The following is a 16,669-nucleotide window of genomic DNA, read 5'->3' on the forward strand; positions in this document are numbered from 1 at the left end:
GGGACCTGACTGTGATCTAGAAAATAAAGAAGCAGATAGCGTTGACCAGAAAAGAATCAATCACATAAGTTAAAAATTGGATGAACAAGTTTTAATCCTGTTATTTAGAGAATCTTTTATTTGGTTTTATTTTGCCAGGATCCATCAGTAGTTCAAATTGGACTTTGGATACCATTTACCCCGTTCTTGACCTACTGAGTTATGTTCGTACTGAAAAATTACTCCTGCATACATGTACTGAGTGAGTACTTTTCCTCCAAAATGCGTAACTGAGCTTACGTAATGTTTCGGAATGGCTGTATTGTTTTTTTGTTTTTTTAAATTAATTTATTTTTGGCTGCGTTGGGTCTTTCTTGCTGCGTGTGGGCTTTCTCTCGTTGGCGTCGAGCACAGGCTACTCTTCGTTGCGGTGCGCGGGCTTCTCATTGCAGTGGCTTCTCTTGTAGCGGAGCACGGGCTGTAGGTGCAGGGGCTTCAGTAGTTGTGGCACGCGGACTCAGCAGTTGTGGCACACAGGCTTAGTTCCTCCGCGGCATGTGGGATCTTCCTGGACCAGGGATCGAACCCATGTCCCCTGCATTGGCAGGTGAATTCTTAACCACTGTGCCACCAGGGAAGGTCCCGGCTGTATTGTTTTTGGTGTTCATATCAGGAGATAAGATCATCTTGGACAGATACATGCATGTGTAGAAAAATTACATTTTAATTTGTGTTATCCTTAAGTAAAAGTACAGAGGTCAGTTTGAAACAAATAGTAAATCTTAGTGGTCCCATTTCCTAATACCTAGTGTGTTATGTGTATGTACACACAGACACACACATACACACCTGGTTCAAATAGGGCCAATTCGGAGCTTTGGGTTGGTTTTGGACCTCATGTCCTCGGTGGTCTGTCTAGTGGTCATATCTCTTAAATCTCCATGTGTGCAAAGCATACTAGGTTGGGGAAAGAAGTGAAAGTGCTAGAAATTAAAAAATAGACACTATCCTTGAATTCAAGTATCATTTAAGGACATTGTTATCCATGTAACTAAAATCCCGAGACCACATATATTTATACTAGAGGCTTTGGGCTATTTTTGTTGCAATGCCATGTGGAAAAGATGGTGCAGAGCCTGTGAGACTTTGGCAAGCTTCCCCAGCTGGGTGTGCAGGAGGTGTTCTCCGCCGTCCCCTGCAGTCTGTACAGTATGCCGGGAATCAGTCAGTCCGACCCAGTGCATCACTCGGGGAGAAATTACATGAAGGAACAGACAAGGAAGAGAGAAAAACAAGAAGGCAGAGTTAAATATTACTTAAAGACTTTCATTTCAAAATACAATTTATGTTATTGTGTACATGTCTGAATAGGAGTTAACATGAATAAAACATCTTCAAGTTTAGAAAATTTTCTAAGCATATTTTGCTATAAATGTCACCCATCAAAATATAGAGCCACAAGTAGAATAACTGTATATGAGAGCAATGTTCTTACCTCAAGTTACGGAATCTTTCAAAATAAATATATTCTCTTTTAGAGCTCGAAACGAACTGCTGATACTATGTGGGTACGTTGGTGCTTTGCTGGCTATCAGAAGACAGTACCAAAGCATCGTCCCGGCCCTTTATGAGTACACGAGGTAAGAGCAGGTTCTCTTCTGCCGTGAAATTAGAGAAGTGCCTTTCACTGAGATGGTTAGTGTCTAAGTGCATCATAGAAGCAACAAGTACATTTTGCACTCATCCATGTATTTACCGAGCATGTGCTTCGTAATAAGGCAGCAGTAAACGATATGAATTGGCAGTGAACTGGGGTGTAAACGATAGCAATCCTGATTCTAGCTTAAACACTAAGGTTTTCTGGTCTTAGGTCAAGACACTCGAGGTAGGCATTCTCGGGCAGATTCCATCAAGGATCTGGATTCTTCGCTTCTTTCAACTCCGACATTCTTGGCTTCCTTCCTCTTGCCTGAGTGACCCAAGGTTACCAGGTAGTTCCCAGCCCTCTGGGTATTAGGTCTACATTCGAAGCAGAAGGAGTGGTAAGGGTGAAAGGATGGAGACCACAGAGGGCAGGACCCTTTGATTCAGGAAGGAAAGTCTTCCTTAGGGCTGTGCATCTACAACCCACTGGCCAGGACTGTGTAACCCTACTTTCAAAAGAAGATGAAAAACTGTGTGTTTTAGCTTTCCCATCTCTACAGTAGAAAAGTGCGAAGCATATTGTATTCAGGTATAACCTACCTGCCAAACTCCTGTGTTTTCTAACAGCTTGCTGACCATCAGCCATTGTGCTTAAAGCTTGTCGTACTCAAAAATAAAATCCAGTGCCCCTGGGGGGAGGTCTGGTGTAGCTGTGGGCCTGACCAAGGAGCAGCAGAGATTCCTGCTGTCAGGGCGCTCAGGGAGAGATCTACGCAGGCAGCATGACCACAATTCGAAAGCAACTTCTAACAATATTTTTAAAATATATTGTAAGAACAGTAGGATGTATCACATGGAATTAATATTATTTAATGAGCTATGTTCAGCTCTATATGACTTTGGTAATGAAAAAGAGAAAATGGTCCCTTGAAAAAAATATCACCAATGCAAGGAAGGCATTTTATTCCTAAGGCAGGAGAGACTTGGGACAGTGTGGCTGGGTTAGAAACGTGTCATCCCAGAGAGAGGAACGCGAGCTCCGGGACCTGCCTGTACTCTGTCCCTCACAACCCACCCTCTCATCTCTGTGCGGACGACTCACCCTTCTGTAGGCAGGTACAGCGCCTGGCTGGACGCCCCGCAGCTCGCTAACCTCAGTGCGCTCAGAATTAAAGCCATCTTCCTTCTCACATCTGTTCCTCCTGGGTTCGCTCTTTCTTCTGATGATGTCATTATACTTCTGTCGTCCAGAATTAAATGCTCAGGTTCAGGGTTAGGTGTTCTTCCTCGCTGTCAACATGCAATTATGCAGTAAGCTCCCACACCCGCACGTTTCTCGTTCTCTGGGACCCACACTTACCGTCTTCACTAACTGTCCCCTGTGGTAGCCCTTCCTCTAATCACCCTACCCCCGCTCCTCCTGTCACCCCTACAACAGTTGCATTAGCCTCCCTGATGGTGAGACTCCCCACTAGTGAACAGATACCATTTTAGATCCTTAGTCTTACTTTGAAATTCCACAGAAGTCACATTCCATCCTTATCACCCACTGTGTCCTTCTACGTGTTCTCTGCTCCAGCCAAAGTGAAACCCTTGTGATTCCCCGTGTACACATGTAAGCTTTTCTCTGGTATTTTCACAGTGCTCTGTCCACCTAGTTACCTGGGTTTTCCTCCTCACTCTTTAACAGTGCTCTATCTACAGTAGATCATCAAAAACTACTGGGCAGACAAAGTACTACCAAGTGCAGAGCTGTAGACAGGGAAACCATATGATTTAAAGAATTTGTTTTGGAGCCAAGCTACATTATCAATAAAAGAATTTTAAGTCAATAATTTGAGGTTGAAAAAAAAACAAGCTACCAACTGATTTGAGATAATATTACTGAAATGTTAGGGGTATGTGTGTGGGGGGAGGGTATTTATGTATTTTTTCTCACCAATTCTGATCATGTCCCAGCAGAATGATGACAAACCAGCAAGAGTTAACCACAAGATATAAATTCTAGAAATGCTTACCTTTAGTCTTATATCACCTGTAAGGTCTTATATTCTTTTTCTTTTTATCTCCTAAACAGCTTTTACTTTTAAATTTCAACCAACTAGTTCCTTGAAAAACATACTGAGTTTGTAACTTATGGAAACTAGGACTAGTAATTCCTTATCTACAGCCTCATAATTAACAACAACATTATATCTGTTTTCCAGTTTTCTACACACAGATGTGATGGATCACTGCTGTCACTGTCTCACTGCTTTTTTTCACACATCCCTGTCTTTAAAGAATTGAAATCAGCATTTCCATTGCTTTCCGCGAATTGACATTCTTTTCTTACTGTTCCACTTGCTTTCTAAGAGTCACTTGTAATACGGAGACACACTGGACCACACCGTAGCTGACCGTGGCTGTTACTCAGCAATACCCGGTCTGTCATCCAACCAATATTTATTGAATATCTTTGACCTGCCAGGGACTTGCACGCACGCACACCCCCCTACATGCATATATTTACATATACACATAGATTTGTGAACAACAGTTGTTAAATCTGAAATTGCAGTTATTTAAAGTTCATTTGCTCTTTTGCTGTCTTTGTCTTGGATGGCAGATGTTAATGTCTTTTTCACATGTTTCAGTCAGCTATTGAAACGTCGGAAGGTGTCAGTGCCTATAAAAATCGAACACCTTTCAGAGGAATTGGATGCATGGAGAGCTTGCTCACAATCCATCAACCGGTGAGTGAATCTGATGTAAAAATTGGGATACGGAAGGTATCACTTAATATTACAGACAGACTTATTGACAATTTGGTTGTCTCATTATTTATCTTGGCAGGATAATGAATCTTGTGTCGTTGAGCCTATATTCAGTAATAATTTACAACGCTCTTTCCTGCCTTTTTTAAGTCCTTCATTTTACTATACATTGAGTCTAAAGTTGATTTGCCATGTTTTACAAAGGAGAACTAAATAATCATCAGGGACTGTTTTCTAATCTAAACCTTAACAACCCTGTGATTCTACAAAACTAAAAATGGAATATCTGTTGAAAATATAGATCATCAGAAGAATCTCCATATACACCCCCTTCTGATTCACAAAGAATGGTTTATGCAACTTTACTGAAGAGACTAAAGGAAGAACCACTCAGAGGAATTATTGGACCAGATTATGTGACCGGGTCAAACCTACCGAGTCATTCTGATATTCACGTCTCTTGTTTTACGGGATTAAAAATCCAGGTACAGCGTGATGTCAGGCATACATTGTGCATCTTCATCATTTTTATTTGTTTCATTATTTTTTGAAATGTGTTCTTAAAATAAGCACAACCTGAATAAAAGTAGGTACCTATAGAGAGACCTGAGGCCCAGTGAGAAAGTATTGCCCTCAGTGCTTCCATATTTGGTATAAATGTTTTCTCCCTCCTTGAAATAAATTCAGAGACATAGCCATGGTACTGTTATCATAAAAGCAATTCATATGATAGATATACTTAGTAACAAATGTTTTAAAATACATATAGATCGTATCCTTAGGGAAATTAAATAAGAAAGACAAAACAACAATCAACACAGTTACAAATGATTATATCTCAGTAGATTAAATTTAACTTTATAGTCTCCATTTGTATTTTATAAACACAAAGAAAGCAATTAACAACTGGTAGATGTATAATATATCATTGATATATTATGCATGTTCTTACATTGACTTACGGAACTTTTCAGCAGTTAAAAATTACGGGGATCAATCATGAGGGATGGCTAATTCCCAAGGAATGGTCCCTCATGCCCAATCAAAGTAATGATGGTGAACGATGCCAGAGCCTCCCAGTGTGACCCAGGGGTGCCATTATCTCCAGAAAATAGAGGAGCCTTCATCATCCCAGAGCCAGGACCGGTTGTAGGTGTCCCCAAGAGGTAAACAAAGCTGAATCCCCGTGAAATGCTAATGGAGACCAGGTGGGACTAAAAGAACGCCACCTCTTGGGCACGTTCACATTTTACTAAGTGGACTCTTGTATTTCTAATGTAACGTAGCTAATTACATTTCTAACACTGACATGCCAGGCCAATGGAGAAAGGTACGTGGGGGGATAATCACTCCAATTAAATATCTGCTAATGTAAACTCTAGCTGTAGCTTGACTTGACACCAGAAACAAACAGTCTTCAGACACAGCAATATATTCCAAACCACAGACAGAACACTTAGTTGTATACGTGCTTATCCACTGATGTTCAGAGATAAAGAACCAGAGCAGTAAATTCAAGAACTTATGATTAAGAGCAAAAACCATCATGCAGTTTTCAGAATACATTTTCAGTGCCACTCACCGCCCTGCATGTACTTCTAGTGGACACTTTCCTGTTTCTTTCTCCTCTTCAGGACTTTTTCTCCATCTGAGACAGACAGATGACCTACTCCACAGGCTAACCTCTCTGCGCTCACACACACGTTAGGAAAGGATCTACTCATCATCTTACATACACTAGGGCGCAAATGACCGATTCAGAGGTGCGGGAGGGGGGCTACCCTCCTAGGATATTTCTGTTCCTGCAGAAAATCAGTGTGTTCTGCTTAAAACTAAAATGTCAAGTACCTGTGAATAGGAAGCTGCCTACTTCATGTAATGGATTTCCTAATATCTAGAAATAATTTACTAACAACAAGCTGTTATCATTTGAAATCATGACAAAAAACCTGATAACTTTAGAAAATAATGAAGAAAGTAAGTTTCTATTCCATTCCGTGTTTGTAAAATCATGCTTTTCCTTCTAAGAGCTGGGAGATACACATTGAAAGTTTTTTTTGGATTTAGTTCTTCAGAACTACCCTCGACATACAAAATAGCTGATATAACTAAATTATAGATATGCTAGTAAATCACAGGGTCGACAGGACTTTGAATTATATATACACATATATAGCAGTGTATTTTTCATCTTCTGGAGAGCAGGTTGAATTTCTGGCTTAAATAATTTTCCCAGCTGTATTGATGTAGGCTGTATGATTAAAAGAGTGAGGTATATTAAAGTCTATTATTAGGCATATATGCCTTTATAAATGTTAACTTTGTAGTAATTAATAGGTTAGCAATACCTATTGCCACTGACAGCGCCATTGTAATTAATGAATTCAAATTATAAAACTAAATTCTATTTTGAAAGACATCAGGGCATAATGTTAAGATATTTTAAAATGTTTCTCTATTTGGTGGCAATTCAAAGAATCTAATTTTTCTCTTATTTATAAATTTCCTATCAGTGTTGCTTGAATATCACCAGTGGTTTTTTATTCGTGTGAGTCTGTTTCTGGAAGTTTAAAAACATATTGCAAATTCATAATCTCATCTTCTCTTCCCTTGACTGTCACTGTGCAGGGCCCTGTATTTTTCCTTGAAGATGGGAAATCCACCATCTCCTTGAATGACGCTCTGATGTGGGCAAAGGTGAACCCATTCTCACCTTTGGGGACTGGAATACGACTCAACCCATTTTGACAGAAGGTTTTTCTCACACTTAATTGTTTTTTTAAAGACCTTTTTCCGGTTAGTATTACCTTTAACCTTTGTTGTCCAAGAGCCAAAGGTCTGGAGGAGGAGGTGGGAAGTGGGGACTCACAGTTGATTTTATTCGTTAACTTCAACAAATAAAATATTTATATAATTTCAAGGAAAAATAGGTGTCTCCTTATTTGGGAGGAAGGTCATATTTAAATTATAAAGGACTGACAAATCTAAAGGAGCATATCAACTTTTCACAAAGCACAAAAGGTACCAAATATTCTATTGTTGAAACACTGAAACTTATAAAATAGTGCAACACCTAGAACCGTGCTTGACGTGCAGCCGGTGCCTAGAGTATTTGGGTGACTGAGTATCTTGAAGTGTCGAAATGTAAGGTGTGTACAGCTGATCTTCAAGTTAACAAACACTGGTATTGTCCTCTATAAAATGTATAGTAAACCACTAGTTTTAGCTCATATTTAATCGAAGTTTTCAGTTATAAGTTTAATATATATATCAATAAATGGGTACGCAAAGTACTTTTGAGTTTTATTTTTTTAAAGAGAAAACATTCCCAAGTTCTGTAGCTGAAACTCAAATGTCTAATTATAAAGGAATAGGCTACATAAGCATGAAAAAAATTAGAGGTGAAAAACGCAAAATGCAGTGAAATCTATGTGAAAATTTGCATCTGATGATAATTCACTAGTTAAAAAGATATTTGGGGGCTTCCCTGGTGGCGCAGTGGTTGAGAGTCTGCCTGCCGATGCAGGGGACACGGGTTCGTGCCCCAGTCCGGGAAGATCCCACATGACGCGGAGCGGCTGGGCCCGTGAGCCATGGCCGCTGAGCGTGCGCGTCCGGAGCCCAGGCTCCGCAACGGGAGAGGCCACAACAGTGAGAGGCCCACAAAAAAGATATTTGGAATTTATGAATATTAATTTTCCTTAATGTATTTAACATTCACATAATCTCTAATCAAGTTACATTATAATATAGTTATAATAAACAATTTATTTGATGAAAATCAGTTTCAAATAAATTTCTGTAAGTAAATAGGTTATTAGTTGAAATTTGGGATATATTATGTAAATTCAAGTTTTAAAAATATTTATTAAAATAGTGCATCTGTCGATATTTGTAAAAAGCCTGAGGCGTGACGACAAGTATTTCAATTGTACTCGAATTCTGACTTCAAAATTTACGAAATGAATGCACACTAGGAAGAATAGTACTTTGATACTCAAGCTGTTTTACAAGATTTATAATACAGGTGTTTTGTCTAATTAGGGAGTGAGCTCATATAACTAGAATAATGGTGGTTTTTATTATCTTTAAACTTGTTGCATTTAAAATACTTTAAAAATTTTCTTAAGCTTCTTAAAACAGAAAACAGTATATATTATGTACCTGTCTATCACACTGACCTACTTCTAACTCCACAAAAAAAGCATTTTAGCCTTAAATTCCATTTTATAAAGAAAATAGTTAATATTATAGAAGAGAATGTATACAACTCAGAGATGCAATGGGTAATGTAAATCGTATCTGAGAAGTACTTTTTAACCCTTAGTGATACGTGTAATTCAGATTTCTTTTTTTTTTAGGTGAGGGGTATTATTAATTGGCATATATGCACTGAAATCTCCTCACTTAAAAAGTGGCAGTCTAAATCCTGCTATCATTCTCTGTTTTGTTTTAAAATAGATTAAAAACCCTAATCTGTGCTTTAAATACTTCAAAGGTACTAAGTTATACATATATAAACAATTGTTACATTCTTCTGTATGTTTAATGAATGCAAGAAATAATATTTTAATGTATAAAGTATGAAAAAGATCTTACAACTCTTTAGCACATGAAGACCATTGAGGTATAACCCAGTATTTGTCGAAAGCTTAAATTTGATTGATTCAAATGCAATTCTATTATTCCTTGACTTCAACAATGTTCTATACCTTAATATTATGACTACTAATTCTTCATAAAATGTCATTGACTATGTTGATCTGTATGTGTCTTAATATGAAAAACAAAAGTTTTACAAATTTATAAAGTTAAATTTCATTGTTATGTTTAGTATGCAGAAAACCCAAACAAAGAATGTGAACTTGTTTTTATTTGAATGTGTCCATATTACTGATAATGTGGACAAATTATTTTGCAAGTTTAAGTATGCTTTTATGAAAGAAGTCTCATTAGACAATGATTTTAATAAAAACTGCAATTAAAGCCAGATATGACACAGTGAACTGCTAAGATGACACAATCAGTCTCGTCCCTAGAACCACCAGTGAGAGGACACCATCTCTCGCTAAATTCTGGGTTAAAGTCATCAGAGGTATGAAGAGCTGCGCCGTCCATCTGGGTTATGACCCTGCTTAGAAACCTAGAAAAATCATGTGATTGGGCTGTTCAGGAGGGTGAGTCTCCACTTGTGAGAAACACTGCCTACAGTGTTTAGTATACAAGAGAGAATTAGTATAGAAGAGAGAATTATTATAGAAGAGAGCAAAAAGAGGCTTACTAATTAATATAAACAGCACATCACAGAAGCTTCCATTCCCGGGATGAGCATTCTGCCAATCGATTGAAAGGTTCTGTTCCTATAGGGGCTGCTGTAGCTCCGAGAATAGCTCACTGCTTCCTTGTGTCAAAGATCTTTGTGAAGAAACTTTGTGAAGAAAATGACCTTCCTTAGATTTGCCTGAAGTGTTGGCTTCTGTTGACACATCTCATCTTAAGAAGCTCTTGACGTTACCTACTTTCACCATATCCCCACTTCCTTCATGTCCTTAGTCACTATGATATGAAGCTTCCAGACTCTCCTGTATTTTCAAAACTCTCCGTAGGTCCCACAGGGGTCTTGGGAACTTAACCAAGGTCAGGCCACGAGTGAGTAGCTTTTTCAGGAGATTGAACAGAGTCAAGAGAATAAAGAAACCTATTATTTGACTGTTTATCCAAATCTAATCCTTTTCTCTGGACGTTTCTCTAGCTGAGCTTCAGAAGACTTGTTTCTAAAATCCTTTCCTAAGGAACTATATTTTATGGTTTAAAAATTATTCTCATAATCTTCTAAACCTTTCCCAAGAAGTCATCGATTTCATCAGGGCTCTCGTTAATTTCTTTTACTAAATGTTACCTATCCAGAAGGGTAAGATTAAACAAGGAAGTCTCTGGAGGTAGAAATTCGAGTTAAACTCTCTAAGGCTTCAAAAATGCAGAAAGACGAATAGAGTTTTGTTGGAAACTGACAAGCATATCATGGGATTCAGCATTAGTAATACTCATCTTGGAAGTCAAATGACACTATTAATGAGATAGCATAAAAACGTGAATAATTCCACTTGAAGGAAATTTTCCAAATATGAATTTTAAATTACCGAGAATATATGAGCTGTCATCAGTCTTTCAGTATATCACTGCTTCTGTCTCCCTGCAGTAAAAATATGGGGCATGGCAGCAAGCATTTTTTTTTTTTTTTTTTTTTTTTTGTGGTACGCGGGCCTCTCACTGTTGTGGCCTCTCCCGTTGCGGAGCACAGGCTCCGGACGCGCAGGCTCAGCGGCCATGGCTCACGGGCCCAGCCGCTCCGCGGCATGTGGGATCTTCCCAGACCGGGGCACGAACCTGTGTCCCCTGCATCGGCAGGCGGACTCTCAACCACTGTGCCACCAGGGAAGCAGCAAGCATTTTTTTAAATCAAGCTAAATTGTTTGCTAAACACCAAGTAAACCATGATTTTCCTTCCCCACAACTCAGTATCAACAGGAAAGATGACTATTTTTTTTTTGATGGCTTAAGTAAAGTTATTTATGGAAGTGGGCAAGATTTTCTGGGGGCCTATGTATAACAGCAATAATCATTCAGAATACATTTTGTTGATGATGAACAGGCATATTCGTAGCATGGCTCTTCTCTTTCTAGTGAGGAAAACGTATTACAAAGTAGATTCGCCATTCCTACAAAATTTATGAGAAAGAATTCTCACCCGTCTTGGTGAATTATGTTTAACTGTACCTTTAAACTTATTTTTGTTCATTCTATACTAATTAAACTGATTTTGTATTTTCAACACTACTAGGTGCAGGTGTTGAATAAATGGTTGTTGAATTGAATTAAAAAATACGTTCTTCAGCCCAACTATAGATAAGACACCCCTTTAATTTACTTATTATTGACATATATCCAAGACTAGGTGACGGTATCCCTTTAGAGTGGCAAGAGGTGGTGGCATCGCTTCTTCAAAGCCCATCACACAGGTGCTCTTCTGGGTCCCCTTTCCATGCTTCTGATCTGATAGGTTTCATAGAGTCAGAAGAACGTTTTCCAGCTCGCTTCATGTGAATTTCTTTAAGTGGATTGTCACCATTACCTGTATTTGGTGTAATATTTAAATAAACAACATTAAAATCCATTTGTGGTTACTAAGTATTGTATACGACCATCTGTGTTTCTGACATACCAGACACATGCAGAACGATTGGCCACAGGCTGGGCACAGGTTAGTCTAAATGCCTGGTAAACAGAATATTTAAAGCATGCATGACAGTAGTCGGAAATACAAAACCTGAATGCCACCATCTCCAAAAGTCATCGGTGGAGCCTAAAAATACCCAGGGCTTATTTTGGTGCATCTGATACTGAACATGACTCAACTATTTTTAGATGTTGCTTCAGAAAGCAGGTGAGGCAACAGTGCCGTGATTTTAATCGTGCTTAGATTTGGCAACTATACAGAATTCAGAATTCGGTTTCTAGAATTCTGCACTGAGGCATCCAAGCCGGCCACTCAGACTCTTTAGGTGACTCAGTTCTAATATGAGGGGCCAGTGACAACCAAGAAATCTACATTCCCTCGGCACACTATTTTGCTAGATGCTAGATTTAGGTAAACAAAGAGAGGAACTTAAGTGTTAAAAAAAAAAAAAGGTAACCTTTCTTACAGTTAATTTTTGCCACTCTATTTGATAATTAGAAGCTTTTCAGATGAACAGGCTGTGATTTCAGTACCATTATGTGCAATTTTGGTGTACGTTGTCAACCATTTAAACATGTAAAAACCATTAACTTGCAGGCTATACCAAAAAGTGAGGCAGAGGCTGACTTTGGCCCTTGTTTGGCTACAGTTTGCTTTGGTGTTAAGTGCTTTCTGAATTAACAGGATTTAAACTCGTGGCTTCTTGTAAAACAAGTGATGGGGAAGTCTAGGTGTGCAGGTTGTCTGTATCTGCCTTAGGACTGATTCATCATCTAGCAGCTACAGGATTGAGTTTTGAGCTCTGCCAATGAGTTTCCCGTTTCAGACGCACTTTTTTAAGCTGAAATCGGAATTGAAGTGGCTCCTATAGTAGCAGGCGGGGCAGCGCTGGCCTGGGACTTTCCCCTGTTGTGACTGGTTCTTAGCGGACAGCATGCCCCCGCCACCTATCCAAAAGCACACATACCAGCCTACTGCACCGTTCTAGACTGAATGCCTAGACCAACATTTTAACTATTTTGAAATTTTAAACAAATAAAATAAAACAAAAACATCATTTTTAACAAGTGGAAAAACACTTACACACAGGAGCGACTCTTTCCTTCGAAATGACTGAATTACATTTGCACCCACAGGCTTGGGCAGGACCATGACTGAAAGTCGATTCTCCCACTGTTGGTTTGACCTCAAACCATTCTATAAAATGTAAACAAAAATTCTTTCTTAAAAATTCACTATGGCCATGGTCAAAATACGACACCACAATTTCAAATTAAGCAAATTATTTAGACATCTGTTGTATCATATTCCTGAGAGCAGTGTGGATACATAGGTTAATAACCCTCTCCACCATGGTTCACATCTCTGATGCACAAAATAGTTGCTTTAAAAAAGTTACTTTAGGGCTTCCCTGGTGGCGCAGTGGTTGAGAGTCCGCCTGCCGATGCAGGGGACACGGGTTCGTGCCCCGGTCCGGGAAGATCCCACATGCCGCGGAGCGGCTGGGCCCGTGAGCCATGGCCGCTGAGCCTGCGCGTCTGGAGCCTGTGCTCCGCAACGAGAGAGGCCACAACAGTGAGAGGCCTGCGTACCACAAAAAAAAAAAAGTTACTTTAAAGACAGTATCCTTATGTTCCTATTAGTCTTTTGTTAAGCTTTTTTTTTTTAATTCAGCCAATTTATTTTTTATTTTATTTTTAAAAAAAATTTTGGCCACACAGCATGTAGGATCTTATTTCCCTCACCAGGGATCGAACCCACGCCCCCTGCATTGGACGCACAGAGCCTTAACCACTGGAAGTCCCAATAAGCTTTCATTCAATAGTAGTATATTATATATACAGAAAAATGAACAAATCGTATGTTTACAGTTTGAAGAATGTTTGGAGTGAATACATACCTGGGATGCCATCACCCAGATCCAGAAATAGTATAGTGCTAGCACCCCAAAATCCCTTCCTGTCTCTCCCATACAGTACCCTAAAACTAAAACTCTGTCTTGACTTCTATCATCATAGGTTAGCTTTACATGTTTTTATATTTCATATAAGTAAAACCATACAGTATCTATTTCATTTTGCAAACATTTTTATACTGTAAAAATAGTGACAAAATTATTTTCCATGTTTCCCGTATTTCTTATTAACTAATTCTGTCAACTGCAGCGCTTGGGCATCAGTTTCACTGTGCTTCTAAAGATCACCCACTCCTCAGCAGCTCACCCTCACTGAGGCTGGAAGACGTGTCTAAGGTCATTTCTAAGGTCATGCCCTGTTTATGCTTAAACACCACCCTGGTCATTCCCAGAACTGTGATCATCACAATTAATTATTTGGCAGCTTAAAATCAGCATTCTCAAAAATCAACACTGGTGATAACAGAATTCTGTTCAAGAATCGAAAGTGTTGAGGTATGTCCATGGCTAAAGAGAAAATGTGTTCCAAAGAAGACAGCAGAGAGATAGGTTAGCTTTGCACTAAGATGGACATTTAAACTGATGACTAAATGGAATGGTTGTGTTTCGTTCCAGGAATTCCGACAAGACCCAGTGAGTGGAAGTAATAGTGAGATAGATTAAATGTAAGCAAATATTCGGTATAAAAAATAATGATACCTGATTTTGCAGTGTTAAAAAAATAACTTGACAAAACCAAAATGCTGAACAACAAAAGAACTGAAGTGGGGAGGGGGCTGGTAGGGATTGGTCAGTGTCCTAGTGTTATAAGGTCCTTACAGTTTGAGGAAGAGAATAAAGATATTACTCTTAGACTAAGATAAACATGCATGTTAAAGTTTCTAGCGTAGCACTAAAGAGTGTAGAAATTTATAATTTTCCAAATTAGTAGGGAGGAAAAAAGTCTTTGGATTAAAGTTCAGTCCAAAAGAAGAAGAAAAATAGGTAAGACAAGAAACAGAGAACAAATTAAAAGCACAAAATAATATGATAGATATGAATACATATATGGTAATAAGTATGACTGAATTAATAACAATAAAAGTCACAGTAGATGAAATTACAACAAGTCTATGATTCAGGGCGCAGTGGCAGGCTTTTCTTTCATCTGTGCTCAAGAAGAGCCTTCTTAAGCTTGGAAGAACCCAGTTGACTATTTCCAAGAAAACTTACTTGGATTCAGTTTTCTGCTCAATTTTCTTTGCAACATTTGTAAAAGGAAGAGGAACTCTACTTTACGTTCATTATTGAGCTTGTTCGGATTGCCTATTAATTCTGATAACCTAATGTTATCTTTAATAGACTTTGAAGCTGTCGATCTGGGGACCAGGGGCAACTGCATCTGGTAACTGTAGTCTGTGAAATTCACAAGGTCATCCTGGATACTTTTAATTCTGGAAATAAAAAAATAAATATTGTTGACAAGCCCCATTTTAGTAATAAGATTTATATTATCAAAAGTTTCATATTATATTACTAGAAAATTCCAAATAACTCACTCTCGATGTGTTAACAAGGTGTACACCTCCTGTATCAGTATTTCAGGTACTCCGGCTTTACAGTGAATTGTTCCGTGGATTAGTTCTTTAGGTAATCTAAGTTTTTTTCTCGCCAGGAACTGTAATAGTAGAAGAAGAATACTTTCACCATAAGAAGTTCTATAAAAATCTCCAATTACTGTGAATTCACTTTAATCCCCCTTTAATTCTCAACTAATATTTTGAGGTTTAACATGTTAATTAAGTTATTATTACTCAGCAAGAAAATCAACCATTATATCCCGCTCCAATTTGAAATGAGTATGCTCAGTTTCACAGGTGACTCATGACATAAACTTTAATAACCTTCTTTTCAATACAAGGAAACAAGCTGCCTACCCAGCTGCATTGCATCCTAAAACACGGCCACACACGCATATACAGAGAAATCCACGACCTCAAGAATACACCTCTTCAAACATAAACTTTTCAACAATTAAAAGGGTCATTGGTTGCTAATTTACCTTTTCCAACTGCGCCCAGTTATCCAACTTGACTTTTAAAGAAGTTCCATTTTTAAAGGATGACAATTTAAGGTCCCAGGGGTAGTGTACAGTGAATATTTCTGCTATCAGGAAGCCATTTGAAAAATCCCTGATCCATAAAAATAAGGAAATAAAATGCAGTCACTTACACAGTTTGTGATTTTGGTTCATTAACACCAATTTAATATACTATACTGGCAGCAACTTACAGAATGTTGTACCATTGCTCCAAGGAGGACCTGCTGGGGAATAACCTTTGGGCAAGATGACACACACCAAAGGCCATGGTGTTCTTTTTATGAACCCCAAACTATTCATTTGTATCGAACCTGCATTTTAACAAGATGCCCATGTGATACCTAGGTACACTGAAATTTTCAGGCGTGTCTTTCTTGAGGAATACCGAAATTAGTAAACCAGAGTCCTTGCCTGCAACAAAGTCATTATTTTTATGGAATTTAGTTTGCACGCCCAGAGCAAATATTAACTGCCACTAGTATTAATGTCCAATGTCTCTGAAGAAAGAGCCTGGACTCTTTTACTTTTTTTGTAGTCACCAAAGCAGTCTGTATTAGCTCAAGTCTATGTAATGATTGATTGACTGATTGACCGATTGAAATGATCCATCCTATTTTTTTTGGTCAGTTCCCTAAGAAAACAAGCTGTGTGTGTGTGTGTGTGTGTGTGTGTGTGTGTGTGTGTGTGTGGTGAGTGGGCGGGGGCAATCCCAGGAGAAAGCCCCTGCGCGGACCCCGGGGCTGCTCTGCTCCGACCGAGGCTCCAGCCAGGCGGCGGGGGCCGGCCCTGCTCCAGCACCTGTTGATGTTTCTGGGGAAGAAACTGAGATCCAGGCCCTGGAGCCAGCGCAGAACCGACGGAGACACGCGGGACCTCTTCGGGGGATGCGGATAGACCAGACACTTCTTAGGCCTCCCTCGCATGGGAGCGGCTGGACGCGGCGCAAGTGACAGTGACTTGGGTACCGTCGGCAGTGTCAAAAGCTCTCCTCCCAGACCGGCGGCAGCCATGGCGCTTTCTGGGTTTCTATGGCAGCACCGGGGGCGGGGCCTCGGCGG

At 39.2% G+C, this 16,669-nt stretch overlaps 2 protein-coding genes across 11 annotated transcripts in view; one reads left to right on the forward strand and one right to left on the reverse strand.

Moving 5' to 3' along the window:
* The window catches only part of WDR17 (WD repeat domain 17), an 81,920-nt gene extending 74,073 nt beyond the window's left edge, over positions 1-7,847 (forward strand). For 5 of the 10 annotated variants that reach the window (XM_024744946.1, XM_024744944.1, XM_024744945.1 and 2 more), the window contains 5 exons: positions 139-241; positions 1,518-1,619; positions 4,260-4,358; positions 4,681-4,864; positions 7,008-7,845. In XM_024744946.1, coding sequence (XP_024600714.1) covers positions 139-241; positions 1,518-1,619; positions 4,260-4,358; positions 4,681-4,864; positions 7,008-7,127 — 608 coding nt within the window. In that variant the 3' untranslated portion in view covers positions 7,128-7,845. Of the gene's footprint in view, positions 1-138; positions 242-1,517; positions 1,620-2,595; positions 2,740-4,259; positions 4,359-4,680; positions 4,865-7,007 lie in introns of those variants that run through there. The other 5 variants (XR_003003279.1, XR_003003280.1, XM_024744949.1 and 2 more) reach the window with 5 other exon arrangements.
* A 2,981-nt stretch (positions 7,848-10,828) lies between these two features.
* SPATA4 (spermatogenesis associated 4) lies at positions 10,829-16,645 on the reverse strand. The gene is made up of 6 exons (XM_024744961.1): positions 16,410-16,645; positions 15,573-15,702; positions 15,070-15,188; positions 14,744-14,964; positions 12,700-12,813; positions 10,829-11,511 (listed from the first exon to the last, which is right to left on the reverse strand). Exons 1-6 carry the CDS (start codon positions 16,619-16,621, stop codon positions 11,381-11,383), a joined length of 927 nt encoding a protein of 308 aa, XP_024600729.1. The 5' UTR covers positions 16,622-16,645; the 3' UTR covers positions 10,829-11,380.
* Positions 16,646-16,669: the final 24 nt, after the last annotated feature.

This window comes from Neophocaena asiaeorientalis, unplaced genomic scaffold (genome assembly GCF_003031525.2).
Source record: "Neophocaena asiaeorientalis asiaeorientalis breed wild unplaced genomic scaffold, Neophocaena_asiaeorientalis_V1.1 scaffold267, whole genome shotgun sequence".
NCBI classification, from domain to species: Eukaryota; Metazoa; Chordata; class Mammalia; order Artiodactyla; family Phocoenidae; genus Neophocaena; species Neophocaena asiaeorientalis.